Source organism: Hyla sarda, chromosome 8 (genome assembly GCF_029499605.1).
Source record: "Hyla sarda isolate aHylSar1 chromosome 8, aHylSar1.hap1, whole genome shotgun sequence".
Taxonomy (NCBI): domain Eukaryota; kingdom Metazoa; phylum Chordata; class Amphibia; order Anura; family Hylidae; genus Hyla; species Hyla sarda.
The window spans coordinates 142,373,211-142,391,000 of NC_079196.1; the positions used below are offsets into that span (position 1 = coordinate 142,373,211).

A 17,790-nucleotide genomic window follows, 5' to 3' on the forward strand; every position below is an offset into this window, starting at 1 on the left:
CAACAAAACCAAGTAGTATATCCCACCTGAGAACGTGTCAGAACATACGACTATGCAGTGCATCCCACCTGAGAACGTGACAGGCATCACAGGTATGCAGCTGCCTATGTGTAGTAATGTTATTGCTTTGAAAACGTGTCAGCAACAATAACCAAGTAGTATATCCCACCTGAGAACGTGTCAGGCATGTCAGGTATATACTCCTCTATGTGTCCTGCTGCTATTGCTCAGGAAAACGTGTCCGAAACAATGCCCAAATGATGTATTCCCCTGCAGACGTGGCAGGCAGGCTGAGAATATCCACAACCTGCAAATGTGACATGATCCAAAATGGTTGATAATGCGCCTATGTGCATAATGCGTATGACCATTACATGTAAGATTCGTGCACTGTGATTACCTTAACGTGTGAGAAATCAGCACTATGCCTAGCACGTAGTGTCATACCCGCATCAATGACATAAGCGTGTGACTACCGTATGCAGAATAAGATGGCTTGGAGTAGAAGCCTATAACTGTGGTATGGTAACGTAACCTGACCTATTCATGAACGTGGAATCAGGACTAAGGTAACCTGCTTAAAATAAACGTACGTGTAACTGAGATGTTTACTGGGTACCCGAAACGAATGGGCAGATAAGCATCACGTCATGCAAGTAGTAAAGTATATGTAGAATGCTAGAACTTGCGTAGCGCATGTGCCGCAGTCAATGCTATGATAATAAGCGAAATGACGTAGGTATACGTACCCATATTATGGTAATAAGACTCAGTAACACATGTCTAAACACAATTACCATAGACACCTATGCTTACCACAGTGTGAAAACATGATCCAGTTATACTATAGCCTGATAAGCGTGTAATACCGTATGGAAGCCTACGGGTGTGTGTGTAAGCTGTATGTAAATTGATCGTATGGAACACCACGTGTTATGCCGTATAGACACGTAAGCGTATGATAACGTGTGGAAACCTGAGTGTATACCACGTATGGAACATAAGCGTGTTGTACCATATGGTGAACAATAGTATGACATGCCAGATGGAAAATATGACTGAACTATTGTAAGGAAACATGAAAGTTTTCACCGTTTTGAAGCCTAAGTGTCACACCATATAAAAGATAATCGTGTTATCCTGTATGGAAACTGAGCGTGTAAACTGAATGGAACAAACAAATTTGTATACTGTATGATAATTACCAGCATACACGCCAAATGGTAGAATACCAGCGTGCACCACGCATGCCAGCCACAGGCGGGCACACCGTACAGAAAATACAGGCATGCACGCCGTATAGTAAACACCAGTGCGCACACCCACCACCACCTGCATGCACACTGTATGGCAACCACCAGCGTGCATACAGTATGGGAATTGCGATCGTGTACACTGCACGGAAAATGCCATTGTGTATACTGTACGGGAAATGCAATCATGTATACTGTACGGAAAATACAATCGTGCCTACTGTACAGAAGATACAATCGTGTATACTGTATGGAAACTGCAATCGTGTATACCGTACAGACAATACTATCATGTATACTGTACGGAAAATACAATCGTGTATACTGTACTGGAAATACAAGCGTGTATCCTGTACTGGAAATACAAGCGTGTATCCTGTACTAGAAATACAAGCGTGTATACTGCACTGGAAATACAAGCGTGTATACTGTACTGAAAATACCAACGCGTATACTGTACTGGAAATACAAGCGTGTATACTGTGCGAAAAAAGCAAGCGTGTATACTGTACGAAACACTAGCGTATTTACTATATGAAAATACCAGTGTGCATTCCGTATGGAAATGCTAGCGTATACACTGTATGAAAATGCAAGCGTGTATGAAAATGCAGACGTGAATACTGTATGATAAAACAAATGTGTATATTATATAAACAAGCGTGTTTACTGTATGAAAATACAATCATATTACACTGTAAGGACAATACAAGCGTGTATACTGTATGAGCAATACAAGTGTGTGTATACTGTATGGAAAATATATGCGTGTATACTGTATGGGAAATGCAAGCGTGTATACTGTATGGGGAATACAAGCATGTATACTGTATGGAAAATACAAGCGTGTATACTGTATGGAAAATACAAGCGTGTATACTGTATGGAAAATAAAAGCATGTATACTGTATGGAAAATACAAGTGTGTATACAAACGTATTCTACTGTATGGAGATGCAAGCTTGTGATGCTGTATGAATATGCAAGCGTGTTCTACTGTATGAAAATACAAGTGTTCTACAGAATGGAACATACCAGCGTGTAATACTGTGTGATAAATACTGGCGTGTATACTGTATGGTAAATACCAGCGTGAATTTTGTATAATAAAAGCCAGCGTGTAAACTGTATGGTAAATGCAAGCGTGCATACTGTATGGTAATCACCAGCATGCATACCACCTGGTGATACTAGCGCGTATACTGCATCGGAACACCAGCGTATACACTGTAGGGTAGCGACAGTGCAGTATAAACACCTGACTGTGTATGCAGTATAAATGCATGACCGTATGTCTAGTAAAAATGCTTTATGCATGAGTGCAGTACAATGCTATTAGTGTTTGTGCAGCATTATAATTTGGTGAATGTACGAGCATTGTTAATGTTATAAGCATATGTTTAGTATGAATGGAACGACTGTATGTGCATAAAATGCTCTAGGCGCATACCTGCTACCAGGAGTAGGCCCTATAGTACAACGTGTAGACCAGCCTCTTTTTTTTTTTTTTTTTTTTTTTTATCAACACAACAATACTAAGCAATGGGTGCAATATGGATGGCAATTGACAACACTGGCTGCGTGTCCCTGTTCATATTTAACGTTCAGCGATTCTTGAAAAGGAAGTATTGTGATCCCGTGATTTCAAAAGCCAGTCCGGACGACTCCCGCTGGTGATCCCGCGACCCGGAACGCACCCGGCCAGGTCAACCGGAACAGCGGACACCCACGGCAGCTATCGCCGCAGTCTTACATGTGCTCCCTTCATCTATTTGCGGGACACCCAAACACTGACCGGCGAAACGGCAACCCTGAACCCCTGGAAGCTCGCAGAAACACGTGCGTTGCAGAACCAGGCGGTATTGCTGCGGGCAGCCAGCCCGCACCTCCTGTCTTACTTACCCCCTACCATGAAAGTTCCTCTGCTAGCACCGCTGTCACCCACTGACTACCGGCCGTGACGGCACCAGCAGTCAGCGAGTGACCCCCCTCCCCGGCCCGGCGTGAGGCAGAGCTTCCGCCCTGGGGTAGCCAGCGGGCTGCCCCAAATAACTGACCGTACTTCATGTATGATACTTCGGACCGCGAGGCTCCAAGAGAGAGCGGGCCCGGAGCTTGCTACTGGCAGGAACTTCAAACGCCTGCCCAACTCACGGCTGCCAAACCAGCTGACGTCACCCAACGCCCGACAGCGTGATGTCCAACGTGCACCTGAGCCTGCACGTACTGGTATTTATACCACCCAGGCCCCTCCCATAAACCCAGTTTGTCATTCAACCTTTAACATATATTTTTGTTTTTACAGTGAGTAAATTGCAAATCTTATTTATTTTACCGTGTGTATCATATGCAAAAACATAATTTTAATGACAGTGCCAAAATAAGGGTTGGATCCATCATAAGAATATTCCAATGTTTTGCCAGAATCTCCGGACCCTCGGGAACCTGTGCATGGTAAGGCATGATCGGTCTTACCTGGTTATCAGATTTTGCTTTGACTTCTGATTGGAGAAGAGTATTTCTCTTTTCATATGTTTCACTCTTAAATGTGCTCTGTGGATCCGTTTGTCACTATAACCTCTCTCCCTGAAACAATCCCATAATTCAAAATTTTTTTTATTAAAATGTCTCCTCTGTGGAACAAATGCAGCGAAGTCTCAGAAATTGACACAGGGATTCTTTTAATAAGGTTACTTGGATGGGAAGACTGATTATGGAGAAGAGAATTGGTAGCAATGAGGTTGCGGAACAAATCAGATTGAACTTTCCCATTCTCGTCAACACTGAAGGATATCACTATTTTGTGACTTTTTTTATTGATGTTTTTATCTAGGCTATATATATATATATATATATATATATATATATATATATATACATTTTTTTTTTTTTTTTTTTATGATAAAGAACTATAATATACACAGGCTTTGCTATATCTCTTCCATTGTCTTGTTGGAAGGGGACTCTTCAGCCTAATAAAAGGTCTAAAGCACTCTGGGTCAGGTTTTCATTAAGAAAACCACTGTACGTTTCTCCTTTTAAAGGGGTACTCCGGTGGAAAACAAATTTTTTTTTTTTTTTTACATTTTTTAACCCCTAAAGGACTTAGCCCTTTTTTCACCTTAAGGACTCGGAAGTTTTTTGGAATTCTGACCACTGTCACTTTAAACATTAATAACTTTGGAATGCTTTTAGTTATCATTCTGATTCCGAGATTGTTTTTTCGTGACATATTCTCCTTTAACATAGTGGTAAAATTTTGTGGTAACTTGCATCCTTTCTTGGTGAAAAATCCCCAAATTTGATGAAAATTTTGAAAATGTAGCATTTTTCTAACTTTGAAGCTCTCTGCTTGTAAGGAAAATGGATATTCCAAATATTTTTTATTTTATTTTTTTATTCACATTTCCAATATGTCTACTTTATGTTTGCATCATAAAATTGATGTGTTTTTACTTTTGGAAGACACCAGAGGGCTTCAAAGTTCAGCAGCAATTTTTCACAAAATTTTGAAACTCGCTTTTTTTCAGGGACCAGTTCAGGTTTGAAGTGGATTTGAAGGGTCTTCCTTTTATAAATACCCCACAAATTACCCCATTATAAAAACTACACCCCCCAAGGTATTCAAAATGACATTCAGTCAGCGTTTTAACCCTTTAAGTGTTTCACAGGAATAGCAGCAAAGTGAAGGAGAAAATTTACAATCTTCATTTTTTACACTCGCATGTTCTTGTAGACCCAATTTTTGAATTTAATACAAGGGGTAAAAGGAGAAAATTTATACTTATATTTGTAGCCCAATTTCTCTCGAGTAAGGACATACCTCATATGTCTATGTAAAGTGTTCGGCGGCAGAGTAGAGGGCGCAGAAGCGAAGGAGCGACAAGGGGATTTTGGAGAGTATGTTTTTCTGAAATGGTTTTTGGGGGGCATGTTGCATTTAGGAAGCCCCTATGGTGCCAGAACAGCAAAAAAAAAAACACATGGCATACCATTTTGGAAACTAGACCCCTTGAGTAACGTAACAAGAAATAAAATGAGCCTTAATACCCCACAGGTGTTTCACGACTTTTGCATATGTAAAAAGAAATTATTTTTTTTTCACTAAAATGTGTGTTTCCCCCCCAAATTTCACAATTTTGCAAGGGTTAATAGCATAAAATACCCCCCAAAATTTGTAACCCCATCTCTTCTGAGTATGGAGGTACCCCATAAGTTGGCCTGAAGTGCACTACGGGCGAACTACAATGCTCAGAAGAGAAGGAGTCATATTTGGCTTTTTGAGACCAAATTTTGCTCGGGGGGCATGTCGCATTTAGGAAGCCCCTATGGTGCCAGGACAGCAAAAAAAAAACACATGGCATACCATTTTGGAAACTAGACCCCTCGGTGAACGTAACAAGGGGTTAAATGAACCTTTATACCCCACAGGTGTTTCACGACTTTTGCATATGTAAAAAAAAAATATTTTTTTTTACCTAAAATGCTTGTTTTCCCCAAAATTTTACATTTTTAAAAAGGGTAAAAGCAGAAAATACCCCCCAAAATTTGTAACACAATTTCTCCCGAGTACAGCGATACCCCATATGTGACCCTAAACTGTTGCCTTAAAATACGACAGGGCTCCAAAGTGAGAGCACCATGCCCATTTGAGGCCTAAATTAGGGATTGCATAGGGGTGGACATAGGGGTATTCTACGCCAGTGATTCCCAAACAGGGTGCCTCCAGCTGTTGTAAAACTCCCAGCATGCCTGGACAGTCAGTGGCTGTCCGGCAATACTGGGAGTAGTTGTTTTGCAACAGCTGGAGGCTCCGTTTTGGAAACAGTGGCGTACCAGACGTTTTTCATTTTTATTGGGGCTGGGGGCTGTGTATATGTAGTGATTTTTATTTTTTATTTTATTTTGTGTTAGTGTAGTGTTTTTAGGGTACAGTCGCACGGGCGGGGGTTCACAGTAGTTTCTCGCTGGCAGTTTGAACTGCGGCAGAAAATTTGCCGCAGCTCAAACTTGCAGCCGGATACTTACTGTAAACCTCCGCCCATGTGAGTGTCCCCTGTACATTCACATTGGGGGGGGGGGGGGGACATCCAGCTGTTGCAAAACTACAACTCCCAGCATGCGCTGACAGACTGTACATGCTGAGAGTTTGTTTTGACTGAGTTTGTGACCTTACTCAGTGTTTCACAACCAGTGTGCCTTCAGCTTTTGCAAAACTACAACTCTCAGCAGTCACCAACAGCCAATGGGCATGCTGGGTTTTGTAGTTATGCAAGCAGCAGATGCACCACTACAACTCCCAGCATGCACTTTAGCTGTTTGTGCAAGCTGGGAGTTGTAGTTATACAACAGCTGGAGGTGCACTTTTCCATGCCTGACTGCTGTCCCAGCATGCCCATAAGGGAATACTGGGAGTTGTGGTGGTCTGCCTCCTGCTGTTGCATAACTACAGCTGCCAGCATGCCCTCCCAGTAGGAGGCTGTCACTCACCTCCTGCTGCTGCTCCGCTGCTGGTCAGTCCCTCGCCGCGGCCGTCGCTCCTGGGGCCCCGATCCCAACAGGGACGCCGGGGATCGGGGTCCCTAGCACCCGGGGTCGTCTTCCCGCTCATGTCCTCCGGAAGAGGGGCGGAGCGGGTTGTGGGAGTGACACCCGCAGCAGGTGCCCTGATTGGTCGGCCGGTAAACCGGCCGACGAATCGGGGCGATCGTGAGGTGGCACCAGCGACAGCCCCGATCAGCCAGTAATTCCGGGTCACCGGAGACTCGATTGACCCGGAATCGCCGCAGATCGCTGGACTGAATTGTCCAGCGATCTGCGGCCATCGCCGACATGGGGTGCATAATGACCCCCATGGGCGATATGCCGGGATGCCTGCTGAACGATTTCAGCAGGCATCCGGCTCCGGTCCTCAATCGGCTAGCGTTGGAGACCGGAATTCCCACGGGCGTATGGATTCGCCCTGCGTCCTTAAGGACTCGGAATGCAGGGCGTATCCATACGCCCTGCGTCCTGAAGAGGTTAAATCAACTGGTGCCAGAAAGTTAAACAGATTTGTAAATTACTTCTATTAAAAAAAAATTGTCTTTCCAGTACTTATTAGCAGCTGTATGCTACAGAGGAAATTCTTTTTTTTTTTTTTTGTCTTGTCTGCAGTGCTCTCTGCTAACACCTGATGCCTGTATCAGGAACTATCCAGAGCAGGAGTAAATCCCCATAGCAAACCTATGCTGCTCTGGACAGTTCCTGACATGGACAGAGGTGTCAGCAGAGAGCACTGTGGACAAGACAAAAAATAAATAAAATAAAGAAAAGAATTTCCACTGTAGCATACAGCTGCTAAGAAGTACTGGAAGGATTAAGATTTTTAAATAGAAGTAATTTACAAATCTGTTTTACTTTCTGGCACCAGTTGATAAAAAAAAAAAAAAAAAAAAGTTTTCCATCGGACTACTCAACCCTTACTATTCTTTGTCACAGCTGCTGAAAAACACTCCTTACAGCATGATGCTGCAACCACCATAATGCAGTGTAGAGATGGTATTGGGAAGGCAATGAGCAGTGCCTTGTTTCCTCCAGACATGACTCTTAGAATCGAGGCGAAAAATTCAATATTTGGTTTCTTTAGACCCGAGAATCTTGATTCTGAGAGTAATTTAGGTGTGATTATTTTTTTTTTTTGCAAACTCTGTGTGGATTTTCATGTGTCTCTTACTTGAGTTGCCTCCCTGCTATATAGCCTAGATTGGTAGAGTGCTGCAGTGATGGTTGACCTTCTGAAGGTTTCCCCATCTGCACAAAGCTTCTTTGGAGCTCAGCCAGAGAGACCTTTGGGTTCTTGGTCACCACTCTTGGCAAGGCCCTTCTCCTCTGATTTCTTAGTTTGGTGCTGTGGCCAGCTCAAGGAAACCTACTCCCATTTAACAATTAAAGGGGTTATCCAGGAAAAAACTTTTTTTTATATATCAACTGGCTCCAGAAAGTTAAACAGATTTGTTAACTACTTCTAGTAAAAAATCTTAATCCTTGCAGTACTTAAGAGCTTCTGAAGTTAAGGTTGTTTTTTTCTGTTGAAGTGCTCTCTGATGACACGTGTCTCGGGAACTGCCCAGTTTAGAAGCAAATCCCCATAGCAAACCTCTTCTAAACTGGGCGGTTCCCGAGACACGTGCCATCGGAGAGCACTTAGACAGAAAAGAACAACCTTAACTTCAGAAGCTCATAAGTACTGAAAGGATTAAGATTTTTTAATAGAAATAATTGACAAATCTGTTTAACCATTTGATATATATAAAAAAAAGTTTTTTTCCTGGATAACCCCTTTAACCCCTTAAGGACTCAGGGTTTTTCAGTTTTTGTACTTTCGTTTTTTCCTCCTTACCTTTTAAAAAATCATAACCCTTTCAATTTTCCACCCAAAAATCCATATTATGGCTTATTTTTTGCGTCACCAATTCTACTTTGTAATGACATTAGTCATTTTACCCAAATATTCACGGCAAAAAGGAAAAAAAATCATTGTGCGACAAAATCGAAGAAAAAACACCATTTTGTAACTTTTGGGGGTTTCCGTTTCTACGCAGTGCATATTTCGGTAAAAATGACACCTTATCATTATTCTGTAGGTCCATACGGTTAAAATGATACCCTACTTATATAGGTTTGGTTTTGTCGTACTTATGGAAAACATAACTACATGCAGGAACATTTATACGTTTTAAAAATGTCATCTTCTGATCCCTATAACTTTTTTATTTTTCCACGTACAGGGCGGTATGAGGGCTCATTTTTTGCGCCGTGATCTGAAGTTTTTATCGGTATGATTTTTGTTTTGATCAGACTTTTTGATCACTTTTTATTCATTTTGTAATGGTATAAAAAGTGACCAAAAATTCGCTTTTTTGGACTTTGGAATTTTTTTGCGCGTACGCCATTGACCTTGCGGTTTAATTAATTATATATTTTTATAGTTCGGACATTTACGCACACGGCGATACCACATATTTTTATTTTATTTTTTTAGACGGTTTTATTTTTTTTAGACGGTTTTATTTTTTTAGACGGTTTTATTTTTTTATGGGAAAGGTGGGTGATTCAAACTTTTATCAGGGAAGGGGTTAAAATGACCTTTATTAACCACTTTTTTTTAAACTTTTTTTTTTTGCAGTGTTATAGGTCCCATAGGGACCTATAACACTGCACACACTGATCTCTCATGCTGATCACTGGCGTGTATTGACACGCCTGTGATCAGCGTTATCGGCGCTTGACTGCTCCTGCCTGGATCTCAGGCACGGAGCAGTCATTCGTCGATCGGACACCGAGGAGGCAGGTAAGGGCCCTCCCGGTGTCCTGTAAGCTGTTCGGGACGGCGTGATTTCACCGTGGTGGTCCCGAACAGCACGACTGACTAGCCGGGATAGTTTAACTTTCACTGTAGAAGCAGCTTTGACCACCGCTTCTAAAGGGTTAATACCGCACATCGCCGCGATCGGCGATGTGTGGGATTAGCCGTGGGTCCCGGCCGTTGATGAGCGCCGGGACCAACGCGGTATGATGCTTCATATCGCGGGAGCCGGCGCAGGACGTAAATATACGTCCTGCGTCGTTAAGAGGTTAAGGAGGCCTAATGTGCTCCTGTGAGCTTTCAGTGCAGCGGAAATGTTTTTGTACCCTTTTCTAGTTCCGTACCTCCACAAAATCCTGTCTCTGAGTTCAACAGAAAGTTTTTTTTTTCCACCTCTTGGCAATGTATGGACACACCCTTGTATATATAGACTTATATAGACAGGGCTGTGTCTTTCCAGATTATGTCCAATCTACAGAATTTACCATATGACTCCAATCAAGGTGTAGAAACATCTCAAAGAAGATAAAGATCATTTTAAAATGTAAATGCGAAGAGTCTGAATACTTGTGTCCATTCAAAGCTTTAGTTTTCCTCTTTAATAAATTTCTAAAAATCAAGATTTCACTTTGTCATTTTAGGGTATTAAGTGCAGAATGATGGAGGCCTTTTTTTAATATATATATTTTAGCACAAGGCTGCAACATAGCAAAACTTAAAAGAGTGAAAGGGTCTTAAAACTGCAGTTTAATCCAATGATATTAACTTACATCCATGAATTTCATCAATCCATACTGGTACTGTGGGATATGTTTATTTTTATTGAAAGTGGGGGTTTTGAAATTCTTTTTATAGGCTTACGAAGGAGTATTGCAGCTTGTTGAGGCACGGGAACAATATGAAGAACTTTGCATCATCATGTGTGTTATCCCTGCAACTATCAGCAACAATGTGCCAGGAACAGATTTTAGTATTGGTTCAGACACTGCTGTTAATGCAGCCATGGAGGTAAATAAAATCTTGGGAGTGTTGAATTAGTATGTAAAAGAACTATAGCTGGTGGGTAGGCATTTCTGATAAGTAGCAACATCTAAATAATTATTTGTGCACTAAGCATGTCACTGTATTTATAGCAGTGACAACCTCATTGATCAAACAAAAAGTGTAATGAATGTTGTACATTAATTCCACTTGTGAAACAAGAAGAAGAAAAGTGTTTAAAAATATGGTCTATGATTTCCTGATGTTTTCTCAGTTACATTAATGTAATTAAAATTAGATTTAAAGGGGTATTCTGATGGTTTATAAAAATGTAATAAACTGCTGGGGCCTTAGAAAAATAGAAAGAAAAAACTATACTTGCCTATTCCTGGCCCCCTGCAACACATGTGCAGCTCCTTCCAGTTCCCTAATGCTTCTGTCTGCCTGCTTTCATTGCAATCACTTGGAGCAGAAACACTGCTGCGGCAAATGATTGAGCAGGCAGGTCCTGCATAGCCACTCTTCTCAAAAGCAAAAAGACAAAAGCATTGGGGGACTGTTGGGAACAAAACGGCGGGGGTGACCAGGGGTAGGCAAGGATACTTTGGGGGGGTGATGTTTCTAGGGCCCCAGCAGTATATTAAATTTTTTGAAAGTGCTGGAATACACCTTTTTAGGGTGCTTTTTTCACAGACTGACACATCCAAAAAATGTTCATGCCTGATCATTGCCCAGTGTAAAATACCCAAGTGGTTTTGGTGCTGATTTGCATGCCAAAATGCTGTCGAAATCCTGCAGCATTTCCATCCTGTGTGCGCTTACTCTTACAGTGGTTCTGCACTGCATCATTTTTACACACTGTAGTCATCACATTAATGTGTTATACTTTGCCATGTGCCAGAGCAGTCAAATACTGGCAGAAGAGATTTGCCATACATACTGACATCATTGCCAATGACTTGCTACTGTAGTTACTTAAACAGTGTGTAAGTGTATTACAGCATTTCTTTAGTCAGTTTAGGCACAAGTCAGGGCTTTAAACTATGTGTACAGCTGTTAGTAAAGTTGAGAAAGAAGAACTAACTTACAATATGGCTGTTATAACTGGAAATTATACATGGCTTAAGAATACACATCATGATGCTTACATTGACCTTAAAAAAAAAAATATATATATATATATATATTTCTCAGATTAATGAACACTTTGTTTCTCTATGTTCAAGAGCTGTGATCGCATTAAACAGTCTGCTTCTGGCACAAAGCGACGTGTCTTCATTGTGGAGACCATGGGAGGATACTGCGGCTATCTTGCTACAGTGGCAGGTATAGCTGTTGGTGCTGATGCGGCTTACGTTTATGAGGATAAATTCGACATTCATGACTTAAAGGTAAGTCACTAGTATAAAATATTTAATGAATTATATAAAATTTTGATGTAGCAGTTTTTTGTTTGGTTTATGTTTGTAATAAGCAGTCAAGCTGGGTTAAGCATGACATACTTGTCTGATGTTCTGCCACTGCTATCTTAATGGCCACCCGGTCCCCACTGATCACAATTTCCTTGTCAATTCTTCACACAGAAAACAAATGCTCAGCCAATCACTGTACCAGGTATTGGTTGAGTGAGTATTTCCAGACAATTCCATTGAAAATGAGACCAGGAAGTAGTGATCATTTCAGACTGGTAGGATTAGAATAACACCAATTACAACACCATTAAACCCTTTCCTAATGAATAAAACTTTATATGGGCATAATTTCTGGGACGCAAAAATAAAAGTGCAACAAGAGATGTTGCCCATAAGAACTACTTCTAGTCCTTCTTGGAAAATACAAGATGGTATCTAATTGCTCTGGGTTCAATGGCTAATTCTACACTTTTGGTCTAAAGCACCATTCAGATATACAGGTTGTGTGGTGCCAAGTAGTAACCTGTCTTGGGGTAGGGTCACAGAAAATCTGCAGCTAATTTTGATACCATTGACTTCAAATTGCAGAAAATACATAGATGTGCCACTATAGCAGATTTTTCACGCACAAATCAAAGTCATTGGTATTAAAATCCGCTGTGGATTTTATGCTGCTAACATGCCTGCAAGTTACGTCTGAACTCAACCCTAACAGAGCATATTTTTACGTGTCGGCAGCCGTTTATAACACTATGGTAGTTCTTTAAATTGAACTTGCGGCCTGTTTTTAATGCATTTGTTTCTATGGACAGAATGCTGCATTGTGACTTAACACAGACAGGTAGTTAGTGTGTTTTTCTTTTTTTCTTTTCTTTACGTACTGAATGTAAGCACTTTAGTTCAGACTTTTTAGGACCATTTGTACACTTTGTTTTTTATGTGCATTACAAAGATCTGTTATTTACCTTAAGGAGTTACCCTACCATGAAAGTAAGCCCGAGCAGTATTATCAGGGTGTGCGGCAATATAAGCCCTACCCCGAAAATAAGACCTAGGCCAGGGGTAATCAACTGGCAGACCGCGGTCCAGATCCTGACCGCGGCCGACAGTAATGCCCGCAGAACAGACCCAACCAACCCCCGTCCTCCTTTGGCTGGTCCCATATCTATCTATCTTACACCTTCATACTGTACGGAAGCTGCAGCGGGACCTCCTTCTGTTGCTTAGCAGCCGGGGCAGGGACGCTGTCACTTTAAAACGTTGGCGCGTATGCACGGCCGACGTCACAGACTTGTCCCAGCCCCCAGGTGCTAAGCAACAGAAGGAGGTCCCGCCACCGCCGAGAGCTGCAGCTTCCGTACGGTATGAAGGTGTAAGGTACTGTAATTTATTATGGCAGAGGGGTGGGGGGCACTGTAGGAGTGTGGAGGACGATGGGGAAGGGGAGGATGGGGGGCTGTAGCAGTGAGGAGGATGGGGGGCTGTAGCAGTGAGGAAGATGGGGGCTGTAGTAGTGTGGAGGATGGGGGGCTGTGGGAGGATGGGGGGCTGTAGCAGTGTGGAAGATGGGGGGGTGGTGCGGCATCATCCACACTGCTACAGCCCCCCATCCTCCCACAGCCCCCCATCCTCCACACTCCTGCAGCCCCCCATAATTAAATAAGCCCTACCCTGAAAATAAGCCCTCGTGTGTTTTTTGGGACTAAAATATATATAAGACCCAGTCCTATTTTCGGAGAAACACGGTAGCAAAAATTTTTTTAAATGAAGGCGCCCATTTAATAAATCTGCAAAAAGGTATAAAATTAAGATTTCATTTAGTCATTTCATGGCATATTTAGTGCAGATTGATGCGGTCAAAACTTAATTATTATTATTATTATTTTTTATATATTAGCACAAGAAAGCACAGTGACATTATAGTGCTGCACAGACTCTGCTCAGAGCAGGAAAATAAAATAAATTTAAAAATCTAGCTCTGGAGAGGCCCACCCCCCATCAGAGGGTGCTGCAGCCCCCTTTATCCATTGAGTTAATCCTGCCCTGGTCACTGCATGCACCAAGGTCTTCAGGAAACCACAGGTAATCATGACCACCAATCTGCTCTCAAAATCCCGTCCTGGATCATCAACAAGTTAAATCGCAACTATAATGACTTTGTGGCCTCAGGATACATTTTTAAAATTGTCAGCAAACTCTTTATCCCTCCGTTAAAATGATCATGCTACAGATTTGACGGAAGTTCCATAGATTTGCTTGGGACTTCAGGCAAATCCGTAGCCTTCTTGCTTTAGCAGCCTGGTACAGAGTTGCTTGCAGTTTTAAAAATGTGTCCTGCCACCGCAATATCTTAGTAACACTTTAATTCATAGCATCACAATCTGTCTGCAAAACATAAACTAAATTTGTATTACCGAGATCTCCTCTCATAGGAAACAAATACAAAGTTGTGTTTGTATGTTGTTGAGAATATTGTGGGCTATCCTTTGATAGAGGATACGTTTTAAACTCTGAAATACCCCTTTAAGCAGGTCACATCTTAAAGGAAATGTGTCATCAGAAAATAACCTCTTGTCTAAATAAAATTGTTAGTCTGTTAAAGGGAAGCTGTCATCAGCATCGCCCACACTAACCTGCTGGTACAGGCTTATACAGTAAAATCTCTCTTAGGGGACACCTCCCAGTAGTGGGCAGTCTTCTATTTCCCAGCAGAGTCCCATAAGACTTAATGTATTTGCATCCTCCTAATAGGGGACACTCCCAATAGCGGATGCGGACACTCCAAACGGGACAAAACACTCCCAATAGGGGCCAAGGCTAATGTGCCAGCTCTACCTTGTACACAGGGCTGCTGTCATTAGGCCCCAGAAAGATGCCCTAGCCCCTGCTGCACCCCCAGCACAGAAGCAGAAGACTGCTGTTTTAAACAGTGGTCTCCTGCTTATGTACGTCCCCCGGCCACATCATTCCCCCCCCCCCCCCCATGCCAAATCAACCCCCCCCCCTCTGCTACATCATTTCTCCTTGATCCATGTGTCATTTTATTTCCCCTTTTATTACCCTCTGTGCAAATTCATCACCCCCTCTTTACCACCCCCTGTGCCATTTCTTTCCCACTCTATCCCACCTGTGCCACTTTATTCCCTTGTGCCAAATAAACCCCCCCCCCCCCTAACCCCCTGTGCCACATCACTTTCCCCCTTTCCTCCTCCCCCTGTTGTTCTTCTTGCCTGGCCAGCAGGCTCAGGCTGGGTTCACACTACGTTTTGTCCCATACGGGAGCGCATACGGGGGGGGGAGCTAAAACCTCGCGCTCCCGTATGTGACCGTATGCGCTCCCGTATGTCATTCATTTCAATGAGCCGGCCGGAGTGAAACGTTCGGTCCGGTCGGCTCATTTTTGCGCCGTATGCGCTTTTACAACCGGACTTAAACTGTGGTCAACCACGGTTTTAGGTCCGGTTGTAAAAGCGCATACGGCGCAAAAATGAGCCGACCGGACCGAACGTTTCACTCCGGCCGGCTCATTGAAATGAATGACATACGGGAGCGCATACGGTCACATACGGGAGCGCAAGGTTTTAGCTCCCCCCTGCCGTATGCGCTCCCGTATGGGACAAAACGTAGTGTGAACCCAGCTTCAGCAGGTTTAATGTTCTCCTGATGTCCTCTGCGCTGTGCTCAATAAAAGGCTGTGAGCAGCGGGTGCAGCGCAGATGATGTCTTGAGAACGCCCCTAAATACCCCTGCACCTGAACCTACTGGCCAGGTAAGAAGAAAAACAGGGGGAGGAGGGAAAGGGTGACCGTTATGTGGCACAAGGGGTTAGGGAGGATGATTTGGCACAGGGGGAATAAAGTGGCACAGGGGGATAAAGGGGGGAATGAAATGGCACAGAGGGTGGTAAAGGAATGAAATGACATGGGGGGGTTCAAGGAGAAATTATGTGGCACGGGGGGGGGGGGGGGTAAGGCAGGATGATTTGGCACGGGGAATAAAGTGGCACATGGTATAAAGGGGGAAGGCAGTGGTTAAAGTAAGGGGAGGAATGCAGTGGCATTGGAGGGATCAAGGGGAGAATAAAATGGCACAGGGGGGATGAAATGGTACAGGGAGTTAAAGGGTGATTGAACAGTACTGTGGGATTCTACTGTAATATGGCTTTATATAATGTTTTATAGTTAATTATACTTTAGCCCCCTCATAGAAGCTGATACGATTAGTCTGATAGGACCAATCCCCCATAAACCCATGTGGGTTAAAAATGATCATGCAATGTTGCAGGTGTCAGTTTTGCCACTAAGCCTAACAATATGCTGACAACTAGAAACTTACAGAAAATATAAACAATTTAGGGAAAAAAGCATGTTTCACTATCTGGCTCTGAGTTAAAAAAAAAAATAAAAAAAATCCCTTAGACATTTTATAGTTATAAATGACTTTGTCTGCTCGTGCAAAAAAAATTAAATCCAGTATGTATGTTTCACTGTATTTTTCACTGTATTTTTCACTGTATTTTCAGTCTAACGTGGAGCACCTGACCGAAAAAATGAAGACTGATATTCAGAGAGGACTTGTTCTGAGGTATAAGAGCTTTATATAGCATTATTCATAATGGATAAGAAAATGTTACTGTCATAAAAAAAAAATAATAATTTTAAAATGTCATAGACATGTCAAATCTTTTGGTAGGGTCTGTGTGCTGACACCCCCCACTGATCCCTAAAACTACGCGTTCTGCTGAGCAGTATCTCTCCTCGTTGTCTCTTTGTTGCAGGAGTTGGTTTCTATAGTTCCCGATCCTTTTGTATAATCAAGAGATCTCTGTGCCTTAGCCCACTCTCTCTCTGCCTCCGGAGTAGGATCCCTCACTACCGCTGCCTCAAGGACTCCTATTTGGGATTGTATCGCTCGTTCATGGGCACCCAATTTCGTCCTCCCACCCACTACCCCACCATAAATGCTCCCCGAACGGTGTCTTTGTATGCATCCCACTGGATCAAAACATCCGGATGGGAGGCATTATGGGCCCAGTAATCATAATGTGTGACCTCTAAGGCAGAGGAAACTTCCTCCACCTGAAGCCACCCAGGATGCATTCTCCACAGGTGTGAGGAGGTACGTGGACCCAGGAATAAAGTAACTATTAAGGCAGAATGATCTGAGATCCCTCTACTAGTATAACACACTTCACTTACCGCTGGTAATAGGTCAGCTGAAGCAAAGGCTAGATCAATACAAGAAAAAGGACTTGTGCACCGAGGAATAAAAGGAGAAAACGGAGTCAGCCGGATACTTCCACATCCAGAGGTCAGTAAGGCCCCAGACGTCAAGAAGCCAATGCAGATGAGCCGGGGTCCGCAGCACTGGTGCGATCAAGCCGAGGATCAGTAACAGCATCGAAGTCTCCTATAAAAAGAACAGGGTCAGTAGGGAAGGAAGTCAGTTTATCCGTAAGCGAATCCAGCAAGGCAACATGAAAAGGAGGCGGCACATACAGAGAGACCGATGTGAAGCAGAAGGAAGACCATGCACAATGTAGGATCACATACCTACCGAAGTGGTCACAGGAAACCTGGGAGACTACCAGAGGCAAGGATTTAGATACCAGGACGGAGACCCCTCTTTATTTATTTTTTATTATATTTATTTATATAGCGCCTACCGATTCCGCAGCGCTTACAATTATGGGGTACAAACAAAGACAAGTATCAGACATAAAATGACACAATAACTATTCAAACAAGAGGTGTGGGGATATATTGAGGATATGTTGAGGCCAATTAGAGAATTTTAT

At 42.7% G+C, this 17,790-nt stretch overlaps 1 protein-coding gene across 2 annotated transcripts in view; it reads left to right on the forward strand.

Annotated features, from left to right (window-relative positions):
* PFKL (phosphofructokinase, liver type) overlaps positions 1-17,790 on the forward strand; it is a 254,617-nt gene that overhangs the window by 175,028 nt on the left and 61,799 nt on the right. For both annotated transcript variants that reach the window (XM_056533478.1, XM_056533479.1), the window contains exons 16-18: positions 10,456-10,608; positions 11,808-11,972; positions 16,516-16,577. In XM_056533478.1, the coding sequence (XP_056389453.1) occupies positions 10,456-10,608; positions 11,808-11,972; positions 16,516-16,577 (380 nt within the window). The remainder of the gene's footprint in view (positions 1-10,455; positions 10,609-11,807; positions 11,973-16,515; positions 16,578-17,790) is intronic.